Below are 17,285 nucleotides of genomic sequence, written 5' to 3' on the forward strand. Positions count from 1 at the left end.
ACACTTCAAGGGATAGTTTGGATGTTTTGAAGTGGGGTTTTATGAGAAACCACTCCATAGTCAGTGTATGACCAACAGCAGATGGTGGTCCGCACGCCCCTGTTTGCAGGCAGGTGTAGCTGCACAGGAGCAAAACAGTGGATTGCTGTGAAGGATGGCGTCAGCAAAACATATCTTAGTCACCTGAAACTGTTACAAAGGCTCTGTTCAAAGCCACAAGAATCCATTGACAAAAACTGTAAATTATCCTCGCGGAACATGCGAGATGCTTGCTTCCACTGCCCCAATAGAACGTTTTGGTTTGTCTTCGGTGATTTAAGAGTTAGTTCAGATTCACTAACGTATGCCAATAACTCCCAAGTTGTGCTGTAAAATCACAATTTCTGTTAATGTAGTCTGGTGGCTTGGAAAAGAGCTTAAAGTGGATATGTGGCTTCAGTTTCTGGTCAGAAAAGGTGCTGAAAATATATTTAATATAGCATACATTTAAACTGAAACCTATTTTTAGAGGTGGGCCTCCTTTTGGATGGATACTACTGTCTGCGTGTGGGGGGGGGTGAACACCTCCTTCTTATACCGACACTAGATAGGTACCTCATACAACCTTAAAGCATCCAAACTGTCCCTTTAACACGTTAACATTCATAGTGGGCGGATGAATGGATATGACTAATATCTGGCAGTAAATATTAACGTTCTTGTGTTTGATTTTATCATCTGAGGATTGATGAAGAAGAACATATTTTATTTCCTTTTATAAATGCATATCGAAGACATACAAAGTGCCAGTTTAAAAATAACTTTACCTAGTGCATGTGGAGAGATAATGCAGTGAATGTAGACAGCTGTTGCACATAGCCAGAGGCCAGACCTGCACTCAGCCTCTCCCCTGTCTCTTCTATTCAGCCCTGCTCCAAATGAGCTGACCAGGTGATGGAGTTCAGTTCAGTGGCAGGATGGATAGAACCTGCAGTAAAATATGTTTTTCTCTCTAAATTAATGAAGGACTTTGAAGTTTACTGACCTTCAGGGCCGTCAACCTACAGGCTCGTCTTCGTTTATTCATTTCAAGTTAAATTATTCGTACAAAAGCAGGCCGTGGTTTGCCAAGCGTAACATGACAAACTGAATTACACGCACCGGAGAGCAATTACAACAAATAAGCACAGATTAGTTATCAACAGTGTTCATTCCCCGCGTCTGTTTCCATTATGATGTGACAGCAATAAATAATCTGCACACATTACTCTTGTCTTGAATCTAAGGATTTTTCTTTTGTTTTTGAGATCTTAAAAAAAAAGTTTAATTATTTAGTAATGTACCTTTATCTTTTCTCTGCGAGTGATTCTCCCACATTCCCCTTTTATCCTACCATCTAATGTCTCTCTCACACACACACACACACACACACACACACACACACACACACACACACACACACACACACACACACACACACATATGCGTAGTTTCTCCATCAGTCTTTCGTCCCCCATTCTGCCGCTCTCCTCTCCATGTAACTGCATGGCGGATCAGATCCCACCACCTGATTTGAATATGCTTTGTGAACAGGATTTTGAATGAACTGCAAAGCATGTATGAATATTTTCAAACTGTGAAGTGTAAGGAATCAGGATCATGGTCCGACACCCCTTTCGGCTGTACACCAGTAGGCGGTGAATAGTAAACTGAGAGGTGGCCCGGTGCCCTAACATAAAATCAAATACATTCCTAACAAAGCTGCACATGTGTGTTCCCATGCCAACTGGCAGCAGCTCAATACACAGGGCAACACACCGACCCTCGGAGACCTCGCTGGTTTTATTGTAGAATTAACATCCATATTAATATATGCACCAGCTGAGGATAGACACTCTCGAACAAGTTGTTGTTTGAATTCACTCCTACGCGTTTTCACACACAGTCAGTGACACACGCACACAAACACACTCTCGCACGCGTTCATAAACAGCGCTTTGCAGTGCGCGTGTCCTTAAGCCTCGCTTCTCCAGCTGCACCACAAGAGACCTGTCTAAGTGACAACAATTAGCCTTCTCAGTTCAAGCTAATTGAAGTCATTTACATAATACATGCCTGCCATCACAATTCATCTGCGGACAATTCATGCAGGCCTGTGTCACATTGTCAAAACCTGATGTTAGATCCCCTCCGTCCTGACAAATGATCCCCAAAGCAAGGCCATCATTTTACACACAACTCTCATCAATCACATACGTATTGTTCTCCAATGGGCTGTATTTTTTTAATGACAATATGGATTGCATCTGCCAACGCAGGCAGACACACACATTGTCAAAACTGTGTTTACCAACCTTCCCATTACGAGTGCAATTACTCAGAGGTTGAAAACAAGCTGGCGTGTTTGCGTGACGCTAAGTCTCGACGGCTGAAGAGATCGCAGGCTTTATTAGCCGGTTGTTTGCGAGGTGCTTTTGTCAGGAAGCTGGGCAATAAATTAAATAGATGGCTTGATAAAAAGCTTGCTGTGCAGAACTCTTCATGCTGGATTTTTTGAAAAATCACACTGCCATAGCTCATAACAGGCGATCTGTTCCCTGTTTGATTTATGAAATCAATTTGTCTTGTTATCAGCAGCCAGAGTTTGGGAGACAAAATCAAAGCAATGCGGTTCAAATTTATAAGATGTGTTTGTGTTAGGATAAAAGACATGTTGAAAACAACAGATCAGTCATTCTCATCGTTGCATCATGCTGTGAATCATGGGATAATGGCACTCTGACTGTTGGTTACATTTGGCAAGGGAAAGAAAGCTTTTACGAAATAGTTGTGTCTAACTTTGTTGGTTTCTTCTGTTTTTGGTGTAATAATGGTATATTCATGTCAGCTGTCACTGGAGAATATGCTTGGATGCACTCAACACCATATCTTTTAGACCTAAACATGCTTCACTACTGCTCACACACACACAAACGCTACATTACTCTTACAGGAATTAGTTTGTGTGTGTCTTCCAACACGTGAGTCCTCACAGCTCCCTCTCTCTTGTCTCAGTCAGCCTCCAAATGTCATTCAAGTCTTTGCTTCATGAGTCTGGCAGCAAAGCATGGAGCCCAGGCGGCCCAGTCAGCCTAATGTGCTTTAGACCTTCCCTTCATGCTTTCCCTGGAGAAGCTGAAGGAAATGCTGTTCTGACATCGCAATCCGTCTAGTTTGGGAAAAAAGAATGATGTGAAAAGAATTAGGTTTCCCCCCGTGTACTCCGGTTCAGAAACAGATAAGCAGTTTGTTTTGCCAAAGACGTCAAAGCGGGGAATCAAAAGCGACAGTGGATGGGATGAGATATTTCAAGATACGTCTTGATGGATGCAGGTTAATCTCAAACCTGCCAGATGTGTCAGGGATTTGCCGACACCTCGCCGAGTAAATCTTACTGTGCTGCTATTTACTTCTGAACCGCCCTGACTTCCCTTTCTGTTTGTCTCTGCAGTGAAGTTCGAGGATTGCCAGCGCAGCAGGGAGGTGGGCTTCATCAGCAGTGACCCCAACTTCGGCGTGAGGCCCGATGGGTCGGTGTACGCAGAGCAGGAGCTGGGGAACCTGTCGGAGCCCGTGGAGTTCATGGTGACGGCCCGGGCGCTCCATGACCCGCACATCTGGGAGACCACCGTGAAGATGGCCCTGGCTGGACATCCTCATCCTTTAGCCCTCACCAAGGTAACACATTCAGGAATACACAAACGCACACACAAGCAACTGGAAGGGCAAGAATAGCTTCCTATGGATGACACTGACAATTGAATCACCTTATTGACTGGTTGATTATTACTAAAACACATTTAGTGGTGTAAATCTACTCAAGTACCATACTTAAGTATTATATTTTACATAATTCCGCTTTACTTGAGTATTTCCATTCTCTGCTACTTTATACTTCTACTCCACTACATTTCAGAGGCAAATATTGTGTTTTCTACAAGACTACACTTAGTTCTCACACAAGATACCAGTTCAATATTAAACAAAGAATATGCTTACATGATTTGATGCAGAACTTTACTACAAATCAACTTTGTTAAGTCTCTAGAATTAGCTTCATGTTCACAACATAAAAATGGTCTTTCATGTTTTTGATAGTGATAAAAGCAGGATAATTTATAACCATCCTGATAAAATACTGTACAAAGAATAATTATGCATGGATCTGTTAAATGTAATACAAACAAATCCCTCCCTGAGGCACATGAGAAAAATTTTCTGTATATCATCAAGACAGCGGATACCCTCCTCTCGAGAAGTGATCTAGCTGACCACGTCACATCAATTTGAGGAGAAATGTATTCACATCTGATTTAATATTTTAACAAGTACCTTGTGAAAATAAGGTGTAGAGGTTATTGCTTCAATCTGTCATTTCCAATTAAATAATCACACAGTATTGAAACTGTTCCCTGCCTAATCAACCATCAAAGGTTTTGTTTACAAATCCTTGTTTTTGATCCTCTCACCTTTAGCTACTTGCAGGTGTTGGAAGCGTAACCTAATTATAATTGATTAACATATTCCAAAAGGATTTAGCTTGGGAAATAGGATTTGAAACTGGATTTGGATTCAGTAAGAAATGCTATTAAACCCTGATGCTAAAGTTAGTTATCTCCTGATTAGATATGCTTCATTGTTTGTTCTAGAACGTGTAAAGAAGCGTCCTAAATGAATCTGATCAGGAGCATTAACGCTGCTTATTTCTCAGGATTTTCACAACACTTCTTCGTACGTGACAATTCAAGACATGGCTCCATTTGCTGCCGAGGCCCTGCTAGCTAACAGAGACTGTAAAACCACACAGGGTAGTGAATGTACTGTACAGCCGCTGTTACAACCGAGCTGCACTTTGTTAGAGCGAGTCACCCATTATCATTTTTCCTCCACTACTTGTTGCACGCCATTGGGCTTAATGTTCAGTCATGTTTCTAATCATGACAAAAAGCCTGAAACTCATGTAGCTAAAGCAATTGCAGAGTAGGGATTAACATTCTGCCCACTCCTGGTAGTGCAATAATGGAGACTGGGAAATAATTGACATTGATTGAGCTAATGTTCCACTCTGCCGGAGTCTGCGAGGACCAGGTGATGTAGTTTCGCTGTATAATAATGTTCCCCACATCATGGAGCCGGAGAAATATTCAATAACTAAACAAGAAATAAATGTGTTTCCTCTAATCACATGGAAATTTGAAAACAAGCTTTTACACGTACAGTACATTACGTGTTTCTGCCTGAATGCTGTTTACATGCGTCCCTGTCACAACACACTACTCTTGTTTTCCTCGGATGGTATAAATAATTGGTACTGCGTCAAGTCAAATATAGTTTCAATCTGTGGGTACGCCCTGAGGAGGGATGAAATGAATTCCTGTTTCATTAAGAACAAAGTCATTAAAACATTTAATTATTAAAATGAAATGTGTGCTGCAGGATCATTTGATACAGGGACCGGGTTGAACCAAAAAGCACTTTGGTTGGTCTTTGAGTTTGATTATTCATTCGTTTATACAGTCCAATACTTCCTTTTCTGATGGACCTGGATCATCAAAACTGTATGACTTTTAAGCAATTGAGTGAAATTGAGTGACAACCTCCACAAGACTGGAAATTCCCCCTTTAAAACAGTTTGTCCTAAGTTATACTAGTTATGACTTGAGTGGGAAGGATGTCATTTCTAAGTGATCGTAGTTTAGCGGCAGACCCTTTTCCTCCGACTGACTCTATTTTTATTATATTATATTATTATTTATTATATTTTGAACGCTGCTTAACATTTAGTGAGATGTACCGAACATTTCGTTTGACATTGATAACAATGGGAAAGTCATTTCATACAGAGCAGAGTGGTTTAATCTGTAACCTGGTATAATGTCTGACAGCCTTTCAGAAAAGGCTCTCACTCACAAGGACATGTTGTTTCAGCCCATGTGGACTTCCTGTGTCCTGCTGACCTCTTGTCCTGCTTCTTCAGTTTTGCAGTTAGTTCGATTGAGATGAAAAACACTAATCGTTAGCAGAAACACAGAATAGGGTCATCAATATGTTCCTATGTCGATATGTTCCCATAGGCCTATGCAAACAGGTTTTTCTACACCGTGCACTTTCAATGTTTGGATTTAAAACAGGAGACACACAAACACAGTGAGTTGAACCTTGTTCAAATGAACCATTCCTGAGCTACACCCTCTCAAAGTTGCTCCCTAGTTTTGAGTTTGTGTCTCTTCATATAAACTAACATTATAAGATATTCACAAGGGCTGTGTTGGCTATTCAAATAGAAAAAGTAAGAGTCTCACATTTCAAATGCAGTTTGAATAGTACAAATCCATTCAACCAATATCTAATTTCATTTAATTTCAAACCTTTATTTATACAGATAAATCCCATTGAGATCATTGATCTCTTTTTCAAGGGAGACCTGCTCAAGTAGTTCCACATGAAACATAAAAACATGAATAGAACAACCAAAGGACATCATACATCATTTACATAATTATCCACATAAACAGGTACCAATAGCTTCCGATTGAGTAGCATCCAACCAAGCTTTAAAAACATTTAGTGGCACCAGATTGTTCAGTTTCCATTTCAATTGCAGACTATTCCAAGACAGAGGAGCTGCGCATCTAAAAGCTGTCTTCCCTAAGACAGTCCTAGCAGTTGGCACATTTAATCAAACCACAGCATTCGATCTCAGGCAGTAGCCACTTACAATTTTCCGTGAGATCAGGGAGCAGATATAAGATGGAAGTTTCCCTAACATGGCTTTGTATATACAAATGTACCAGTGACTGAGCCTCCGTACAGTTAGAATAATATCAATGTATAAAGTCAATACAAATTCTCATGCCTGCCAATATGAATCTGTAAATCAATGAGTGCGCCATCAGTAGGCTACAAGCTGAAGGTGATTTCAAGTTAATGATCCAGGGAAGCATATATTGAACATTTGACCTTTGGAAAAACTTTGATAATTTGATATTAAGATCTTCTTAATATGTTACAGCGATAGTGAGCTGGGGTGCATACTTACTTGGGAACAGCGACAAGAAGAATATGTATCACAGCAGTTCCTGGAGTGAAATATTAACATCAGCTAAACTTCTCACAAAGACTATGCTAAAGTTCAATGTTTACCATATTTAGTTAGTTAACCTAGTTAGCATGCAATATGTGGCTATTTAGCTCTGAACCGACATAAAGTACAGCTCACACAAACACGATTGCATGTAGTTTGTCTTACCCAGTTTGTTAAACACACACACACGGCGAGTAGATGTTATCTGAGCCCCTCACAATGTTCTGAAAGTAATTTGGAGGTTATCATAATTGCATAACCTAACCACAACCCTATGTCAGCAGTATCAACGTGGCAGTGTATATGAACAGCTCAGGATATCCTCTTCTCTCACGGTATTTAAAAGACTCCATTTGCAGCTCATTTAGACAGATAATGTGTGCAGAAAACTGTTGTAGTGTGACAAATGGTAAGCTTGATTTATCTCTACTCAGATGAATTGGCATCAACACAAATATACAGTGGCTTTTTCTCTCTCGCTCTGCTTGCTTTGTTGTGTATCAGCCGTGAGTGCATTGATTGATTTTAATAACTGGCTTAGTTTCTCACTGCGCTGTTTTCACAGGAATTAGCATACTTGGAATGATCAACCATCTCATTTTAGTATTAATTTCCCAGTGTACAATACCACAGCAATTGAAGTGTGGAGCATCTTTGGCCTGAAAGCCCTTTCCGCAGTTTCTATGTATTCAGGCTATCGCGCCCCACACAGGTAGGGCCTCTCGTTGAGTGCTCTCCTACTCGTACTGATTTCATGGCACGTTGATTTGCCTTCTCCACCAGCTTACAGCCCATCAGTTATGCACCACTGGATTTGGAGTCGACTGGTTGCCAGAGTGGGTTTTAGTGCTTATTTAATTTGCATTTTTACCGCACTCTCCCCAAACAGCCTCACCTGTTCAAGGTAGATTACGGAGAAGGCCGGCAGCAGGGTGGAACGTAGGACCCTGGGGTCTGCTGGTCGTGGAAAAGCAACACCGGCAGGGTTGGATGGTTGCACTTCTGCGGTGTGCTTAAACTCTGTGATTATGGCCTGATTTTGTTGACAATCCTCTCCGGAAAGCTGCAAATCTCAACAGGCAAACGGCAGCTATGAGAATTTGAAGACTTGAAGTAAAAAAAAAATTTTGAAAGAGGATCTCATGGGAGAACAATTGCTTTTCTGAAGACTACCACTGTGATCTCTTTTTGTTATCATAGCGAACCAGCAAAGGGAACTGCAACACTAAAGACATAAAAAAAACCTCCTTCAAATGTTTCAGAGCCCCAATGAACAGAGAATGGGAGATGAGCACACACTCTTTTTGTATAGTTCTGCCTGTTTGTCAGACTGATAACCTCCAGATGTCGGCTCCAGGGCCGGGGGCTGCAGGGCTAAAGAATGCCCCAGCAATGTGCCGCCTGCCTGGGAGCTGCCAGCTGGCCCCGCTGCCTCTGGGTCTCAGGAGCCGCCGGTGCATCGGGGACACACTAACCGACTCCTTGTCATGTTTTCACGCACATACACACACTGGGACACACGCAGACAAATACACCCGCACATATGTTGATGCATTATTTCGCCCACATGCCTGCATCAAGGTCAGCCGCTCACACGATTTCCCATATGTGCACACAGGCATGGTTGAACACTATGCACCAACTGGATTCATACACACACATTCAGACAGTAAATCTCCAAAGCGTAATAAGCATCTAGATTTACGGCAGCCCACGGAGAGGTTTTTCCACTTTTTCTTTCTTCCCTTTGTAATTCTGGTATTGTCACGATGCCAACAGCCTGTCATCTGGCATGCTGTTTGATAGTGACAGTCACATGCAGTCGATATCATCCACACGCAGGCTCACAATAAAGGACGTCTCCTTTTCACTGTCTCCCTGCCTCACCCTCTCTCTTATTCGTTTTCTTGTCTTGGCAACATTTTCAAAGGAATGTTGTGGCTCGACCAATAGGATGCTTCGACCTCGTTATCGTCGGGCCTGATGGGCTGCATACGTCAGAGCGCTGGTTGGTGTACGGAGCAAGTATTCATTAATTGTGTTTCTCCGCAGATAGAGAAATCTGATACGGACTCAGTCATTGGGCAGCACACTGGAGTGAGCTAGGAGTGCTATCAGATATGTGTCCGTATGCACTGACATGGCGACAGTCCTAATGATTCATCATCCTCTGCCATAGAGAGTGTTGTTTATCCTCTCTTGTTTTAAAACATGTTTGTTTTCCCTTGTTTGTTTCGATTGATCAAACACAGCTTTAGATTCACAGACTAATTCCCCCTGCCGCCCATGGAGGGCTCTGGCTGCACCCACGTGCCAGTTGGTACCTGTGAGTGTTTTGGATGAGTGGAGCCAGAACGAGAGTTATCTTATCTGGGAAACACATCTGGTCCCCTGGTTCCTCTCTCTGTCCTCTAACCATCCACCCGGTCGGCTGCCCGCTGCAAACACTCGACTGTTCAGAGGTCCAGACAGTCCAATCCTCTGAGCTGTGAGTGAAGAGTTAAAACAAAACAGATGGAAAGTAATCCCTGCATTTGCTCAGGCGCAGTTTCCACTCTGCCTCTCTCTCAGGCAAAGCAGGTGTAGCCTGTATTGATATGATGAACTGCCGGCCTTTGTTTTGGCATGGGGACGTTTCCAGAGTTGCTTGTGTTGCACACGTTCTCTGTGTTCCAGGTGGGATGAGCTGTGCTTCAGGTGACAGCAGCACATACTGTGTGTGTGTGTGTTTGTGTGTGTACAGGGGAGGCAGAGACAACAATAGGATTAGGTGGATTACAGCAATACAACCATTTTACACAGGAGGACACCATCGAGGATATGGGGGAAAAACACTCAGTCTTTTACACACCCTTCTAACCCTCCTTTCACCAGGAAAGATGAGTTAACACAATCTTCTCTCTGCAGCTGTAGCTGGAGGGAGTCATTGCAAAACACCCATACGTTCCCACAAAGGTTTCCCATAATACCGCAGTGCTGTATGATGCAGTTGGTACCTCAACTTTAGAAATAAGAAGTATCCACATCCAAACAAAAGTGCAGAGAAGTCTCTGCTGCTCGCCTTGTGATTACACTGGTATTTCATCAACACCTGTTCTATCTGATGCTAGGCCTTCCTTGGGAAAAGTGTAACATTGTTTTCTGTCTAAAGCAGGGCAGAGAGGGCAGGGATAGGCACACGCAGCAACCTTCAGGTCTGAAAAAGGGAGCCAATGTGAAACAACAGGTCACAACAAGTGTGTTTTTTTGTTCATGAGGGTTATATTTTGATCACCTAAGAGGAGAGGAACAGTCGGAGTAATTTCAAATGGCGGAAGGTAGACAGCGAAAACAGAGCATGACATTTTCTCTTACTGGACCTCTTTGAAATGCAATTGAATACCCCTGCATTATAGCAATAATAATAATAATAATAGCAATAATAATTGGGAGGGGAGGCGCGGCTGTTCTTATGTTCTCTGAGGGGAGGCTCACATTCCCACACTTTGAAAACCCCTGACCTAAAGAATTGAACCATGGTCACTGTTGGATCCAAAAAACAAGATTGTTAAAAACGCCAAGGTTTCAAACCTGTGTGTCAAGAAACGGTGGCTAAGCTACGTCTCCTTCCTATATTCAGTCTAAAAAAAAAGTCAGATTTGTTTCCAAAAATCTATGCGGGGATGCAGACAAAGCACGGCACCTCTGTGGACAGAACCCAGCCATGTAGCCTCGGGGAGGTCTTAAGAGTGTCCTGCCAAAAGCCTCATGAAATGTGATTCAGCCGTATTCAGAAAAATGTCCTTGTGTTTGTCACCCTGTCCAAAACGGGCTCATTGTCAGCGTGACATCCAGAATTACATTTTCAATTTTGGCAGAGGGAAAAAGAGGGAATTTATTTCAACACTTTATAGCTTCATCTTCCAACCTGTCGCAGCAACATGGCATTCGTAATATAATAACATGCGAGATGGAGCATCTTATTAAATGTTTATGTTTTTCTTTTCAGGTTGGCATTGAAGAAATGCTGTCAAGAGCCTGGGACTCCCAACCCCGAGTTATCAAGTTCACACGAAAACATCAGAGGAGCTCCTCCGTCAATGGGCTAAGGCGACAGAAGAGAGACTGGGTCATCCCGCCTATCAATGTGCCTGAAAACTCCCGAGGACCCTTCCCTCACATGCTTGTCAGAGTGAGTGACAGTTTGAATAATTCCATCAAACACCACACATGACAACACTTTTATAACTTTGCTAAGGGAAACGCTAAGATAGGTAGACAAGGGGAGAAGAGTGGGTATATAAGAGTCATATTTCTTATAATCACCATGAGGCCAAGAGACACAACGTTCTGCTATTTTCTATCAAGCACACCCAGCAGGCTAAAAGCGCTGCTCTTGTCTCCGATGTAAGTCCTGATGCCAGGTGATTTGTCTGCTCTGCCTCTGGGTGCCACAGACAGGGGAAAAATCATCCTCGCTTGGAAAGCACACAAATATGCACTTCATGCTTGGTTTCAGAAAAATAGATCTATGGATTACTCAGGAGTATTCTCTCTCAGTGTGGTGTTCCTGCACCTGTTAATAAAGCTGGCTTAAGTGTTTTTCACATCACAGTGCATCCATTTGGAGATCTGAATTGATGGGTGATCATGGCATCCATATTGTTTTGAGGCTGGGGAGACCAAACACTTTTACAGATCAATAAGTGTTGAAAAATGCTTTAGTGTTTTCGTTATCAAAGTAGTTAACTATATTTGTTTGATTTGCTATGAAAGATGCTAATGATTTTATACTAATATGTGCACATATCAATACATTAAGTATTAGAAGAAGTATTCATTGCTTAAAGATGGAGTAGGTACGTTTGAGAAACCGGCTCGAGATACACTTTGTGTTATATTCCATGGAATGCTCTTAACATCCCGATAGCAAGGAATATCTGAAGTGCTTTGACAAAAAATCCATAAAATAATGTCACCTGTGGAAGCTGTAGCGCTGTAAAAAGCACGACCAATCATCTGAGCCGGCCCGGCTAAAATAACTGGATGGCCTACCTGCCTGTCAGCCTTCCATCTGTGCACAAACTTATCTCGTGCCCTCATTGGTCATGTGCGCGTTCGTGTGTGTTGGAGGAGGGGCTCTGTAAGGAAGTGGCAGATTTTTTCCGGCTGTGTATTTTCAAATTCTAGCTCACTCGAGCTGGTTTCTCCAAAATGACCTACCCCACCTTTAACAGTATTCAAGGGGTTAAGTGTATGAACAGTGTCGACGGACAGTTTACATGGGATTATGATCCAATACATTCAATTAAAAACATCTAGTTAAATCTTTTTTTTTTTCTCATGCATTTCGTATGCATTTATTCTGTAGATAAAGAAGAGATAGGTTACACTTATACATCTTCAATCCTCTGAGAGAGGAGGTTTTTTTTAACAGGGTGTAATACTCATTTTAGTTCCTTTACAAAACAGATGATACCTAAGGGGGATACAATGAGAAAAACAAATACAATGTTTTACAATTTAACTTGTTCACGTTCAGTCAGTATATTCCCTGTCATTACATTACAAGTTACAGATGAAAAATACACAATATCTGTGTATTTATGAAGTCACCAACAACAATATGTTATTGTACTATATTATTATAATGATGAACAATAGAGACTGCTTGTTAGTATGACAGTAGATGGTGATGATGATGATGATTATTATTCGTTTCTCGCGGAGTACTGAGGCAATCAAATTCAGGTTTTACATAAACATGGCTTCTCCTGTTTTCTGAAAGTAGGATATGGTGTTTACATGTGCAGACACATCAATGGGACACTCTAAAGACATCAAAAACTATTTATACATGTCCATTTAAACGCAGTCTGAACGTTTAAAGCCACTCCATCTTGTAGTAATATCATCTTAAGATACAGACTTCTTATACTGTAATGAAAAGTAGAACAACTTGAATGTCCTACCTTAGCAATGAATGAAATGTTGGGCCTGATGCTTGGACTAAGAAAGGATGTAAGAAAGGTTCCTGGGCAGAATCTGTTACATCATATGCAGCTTCGTCACTGTGTAGATTCAAGATTAAAGACAGGAACATATGTTCACCTCCAGTTAGACACTCACTTGGCCTTCATTAGCTGCCTGAACATGAATACCTCTGGGTGTTTCTCAATGTCGAGTACGCTTGCTTGCCTGCTTGGTAGCACATGTCTTCCAAGTGTCTTGCTTCAGAAGCGAGGCAAGAATACTTAGCCTCGGAAAACGAAGAATGGAACAGGCGAGCAAGTGGGCAGGTGTGCGTCATATGAGAGGCCCCGCCTTACATTTTCCGCCACAGATTTGGGGAAATTGGTCCGTGCGCAAAGCATTGTGGGGATTTTAAGACCGCGGAGTCTACACATGTCTCCAAACGAAGTACGCCGGGCTCGGTAGAATTCCAAGTATGCTGGACATTGGAACAGTACTGTACCATTGGCGGCACTCGATGGCGTAGTATGCTTGAAATAGTGGCTCTGGAGCAGCTTTACTCGAGATTGAGAAACACCCCTTGTCTGCTCTGCCAGTCTCAATGGAAAGAGCAGCAAAGAGAAACTAAATGGCGCTACAGTGGAAAATCTGCACTATTTATAGTACAAATAGTCATTGTCATCAAACGTTGGGAAGGTAGTCAATAGGGATTTAGATTATAGCATTCCAACATCATTTCCCCCCTGAATTATGCAACGAATTATGAAAATACAGCACACAGGGAAAAATATCAAAGAATTGGATGCATATTCGACAGCCATAATTAAAATGTATAGACTGCAATAAATAATTAATTCTTACTGAAATTGACTTAAAAGGATGTAGAAGTATTCTGACAGTAACTACATATAAGTACATATGAATATTTTAAAAGGGATTTAATGTTGCCCTGCAGATTATTCACAATTCTCACAATAAAGAAAAAAGGTTTTACCCAACATGCATGTATGTAACAGCAAACATTAGAAGTAAGAAGAATCTAAAGCAAGTTTCCCATGAAGGCATCACACTGAGCTGTGTGCTGCTCCTCTAAACTCTCCTCACTCGATGCCTCTTATCAGACGCCCAGACAGACGTGCAGCTTTCTGCTGGCATTTCTCACACACATATAAACACTGACATACACACACAAAGTCCCTTACGCCCATTTGTACAGCGAGGCTTACACTCCCGGATTACGGAAATCGCCTTTCACCAATGTGTCGGCAAGAGGACAGATTTTCCACCAAAGAAGGAAACACTCAAGCTCGCACAAAACACACACACAGCGGACCGTGGAGTGTCAGGGGAGGCACCTAATTGTGCTGCCCTGCTGGAGAAATGGACCCTCTTTCATCCCCCCTTTCACATGTCGGGTGTTCGATGGTTGGATTAAACCTCAAGGGCTTCCTTTGTGTGTGTGTGTGTGTGTGTGTGTGTGTGTGTGTGTGTGTGTGTGTGTGTGTGTGTGTGTGTGTGTGTGTGTGTGTGTGTGTGTGTGTGTGTGTGTGTGTGTGTGTGTGTGTGTGTGTGTGTGTGTGTGTGTGTGTGTGTGTGTGTGTGTGTGTGTGTGTGTGTGTGTGTGTGTGTGTGTGTGTGTGTGTGTGTGTGTGTGTGTGTGCGCGCATCTTCCAGCGCTACTGTATGTGAGCACAATATAGGTGTGTCAGCCCTCAGTCGTAGCTGAAAGCAGTGCACCATGGGGATTGTGACTCATGCTGTCTCTCCGCAACACAACTCTCCATTCTGACAGGCAGCCGAGGAGACATCGGTGTGGATTTCGTGCTCTTTCTGGCTGCTCTCAGAAGAGGCCAAGAACAACCTTTTGCATTTCATTTTAGGACACAGCGTCTCTCCTGCGCTGCGGTATACTCTTTGAGTTATCTTCACCTGTGTTTCTACACTCCAGCCATCAAACAGTCGGGTTCTCCGGGTTTGAAAAAAGCCAATTAACCCTCGAAGTGTAATTAGCAAGCATCAAAAGGCTCAAATGGCGGGCCCAATGACGTGTGCGGAGGAGCGGTAGTGCTGTTTCTCTTTGATTCACTGCTAGTGGAGAAAGAGCAGCCATTATGTCACGGAGTTTAAAGGGGAGGCTAATGTGGCTCTGCTGCTGTAGGGTATTTCAATAATCCTGGGCAAATCCAATTCCACATACAAAAGAAAGTCTCTGCTGATTTAATTGTAAATATTAATTCATATGATCATAAAGCTTTCATTAATTCATTCGTTGTCATTATGTCATATTTATAGCACTATTGAGGTGCCATCGTATTATGGCGCTACCATCGTCATCACAGCTCTTATGGCTCACATGAAAATACTCTGGTTCAGACTCTGAAAGCTAATTTCACTTCCTCCAAACAAAGGAAAAAAAGAAGCTCTTTCTCAGTCAGACACACCAACAGTGCCAATCCCCTGCTGGCCATTTTCACCTTGACATGTGCAATTCAGTCATGACAAACCACAAGTGGCGCAGCTTTGATGCCATTGATTTACTATTGTGCTCAAATGCAATATGCATCGAAGCTTTCCCTGTCACGCTATTTGACATGACAGATGCAAGTGCGGCGGAAATGGAGAGCTAGACTTAAATGGATTCTGATGTAGTGGCATAAACTACTTATTTTTGAGAAACTCCACAGCGGGGAAAGGGGGGAAATGGAAAAGGGAGAAAGGGGACAGGCTGAGATGTAAAAAAAGAAAAGAGAAGACAGAAAGTCTTTGGGTAGTGCTGTAAATCTGCAGGGTGAGCGAGGCCAACATTAGTTTCAGGCCATTTGTGGCATTCTCATCTCGACCGTCTCCTGCAGCACCTACACTGGGCCAATGAGGCACAACTGATGGAAAGCAGTCTGAATATAGGAGAGAAAAGGCCCTTCTTTCATTTACCCAGGCCTCAAACACTGGCTCCCTCTCTGACTCACGGTTAGGACAAGGAAACGGACGATGCGAGCTGAAAATAATTGAGCCCGTTGTGGATAGATATTTTACTATTAAATGATTCCAAAGCTGAAAGACCAAAGACAAAAGTCTGTGTTTGCAGTTTCTTCTCGTCTCTGCAGGACTCCATGTCCTTTCCATGGAGCTCACTAGTATGTGTAATTTAGTCTTTATCATACATTCACATTCTTGTAGAAAAATAAAGGTCTCAAGGTGAACCGGCCGATTAAAGTCAGTATGATTTGGTTCACCTCGTTATTTTTGAATAGCTCATTATGGTTGTGCTTATGGGTAATATAATAAGGTGCAATGCAGTGTTGAATGTGTCACAGACACAATATCCGGGGGCTCCACATTTAGAGGGATTTTTATCAAAAGCGAACATATGCACACAAAACCAAAACAAATGTTTAAGTTTGTCACCTCTCAAGTAAACTTTGCACAAACTTGCTACTTACTTAAGAAACAGGAGGAATACCTGGCGCTTTATTGGTTTTATTGTTTGGCACGTTAACTCAATGATTTAGCTTGGTACGCAAAATGAACACACGGAGGTTTATTTACAACCTCATATTGCACCGTGTATTTCATTACAGCTTATAATGAGCTTGTAATATGCTTTTTGGATCGGCTTGTTTTCTCTGCAGTTGTATTGCGTCCCTTGTGCATTGAAATTCATAGTGCCCGAGTGTCTAGTTTGTGTGTGTGGCTGCACATGTGTGTGTTTGTGTATGGGTGTTTCCAGGTAGTAGCACAAAAAGAACACCAGTACAGTTGATTACATTATTCAAGACAAAATGTATCTACACTTAATAAAAGTCTTCGGCCGAATAATAAAGGTTTTTCCATCAATTACTTATATAACGCTTGGAAAGCAATTGTACTCACATTCCTCTTCTGAAGGAAGCAGTGATGGAAGTGCAGGACAAACAACAAAGGCATGGCTAATGCATGAACATCCATCCATGAATCTTCACTAACCTATAGCATAATACCACCGCCAAGGCCGCTCCATACATGTCAAATGATGCATGCATGTTACCTGTGTTTTAAGTGTTTGTTAATGCCAGAGGAGTGCATACTGTATGGAAATAGCTATTAGCTCAAATCTTGCATTTTGAGATTAATGTATTTCATGCATGTTCTCTGTTCAATAAAGACATTAAGCAAAGTCAAACAAAAGCTCCATGTAACGGCTACTTTCTGGGAGCATGCTCCTCCAAGTTGAATGAAATTCAAACCTGTCATT

At 42.1% G+C, this 17,285-nt stretch overlaps 1 protein-coding gene across 1 annotated transcript in view; it reads left to right on the forward strand.

Moving 5' to 3' along the window:
• Positions 1–17,285, forward strand: part of LOC117543764 (cadherin-4-like) — a 226,082-nt gene that overhangs the window by 140,376 nt on the left and 68,421 nt on the right. Inside the window, 2 exon segments of the mRNA XM_034212320.1 lie at positions 3,470–3,696; positions 11,091–11,273. Coding sequence (XP_034068211.1) covers positions 3,470–3,696; positions 11,091–11,273 — 410 coding nt within the window.

The sequence above is a fragment of the Gymnodraco acuticeps genome, unplaced genomic scaffold (genome assembly GCF_902827175.1).
Source record: "Gymnodraco acuticeps unplaced genomic scaffold, fGymAcu1.1, whole genome shotgun sequence".
Lineage (NCBI taxonomy): Eukaryota > Metazoa > Chordata > Actinopteri > Perciformes > Bathydraconidae > Gymnodraco > Gymnodraco acuticeps.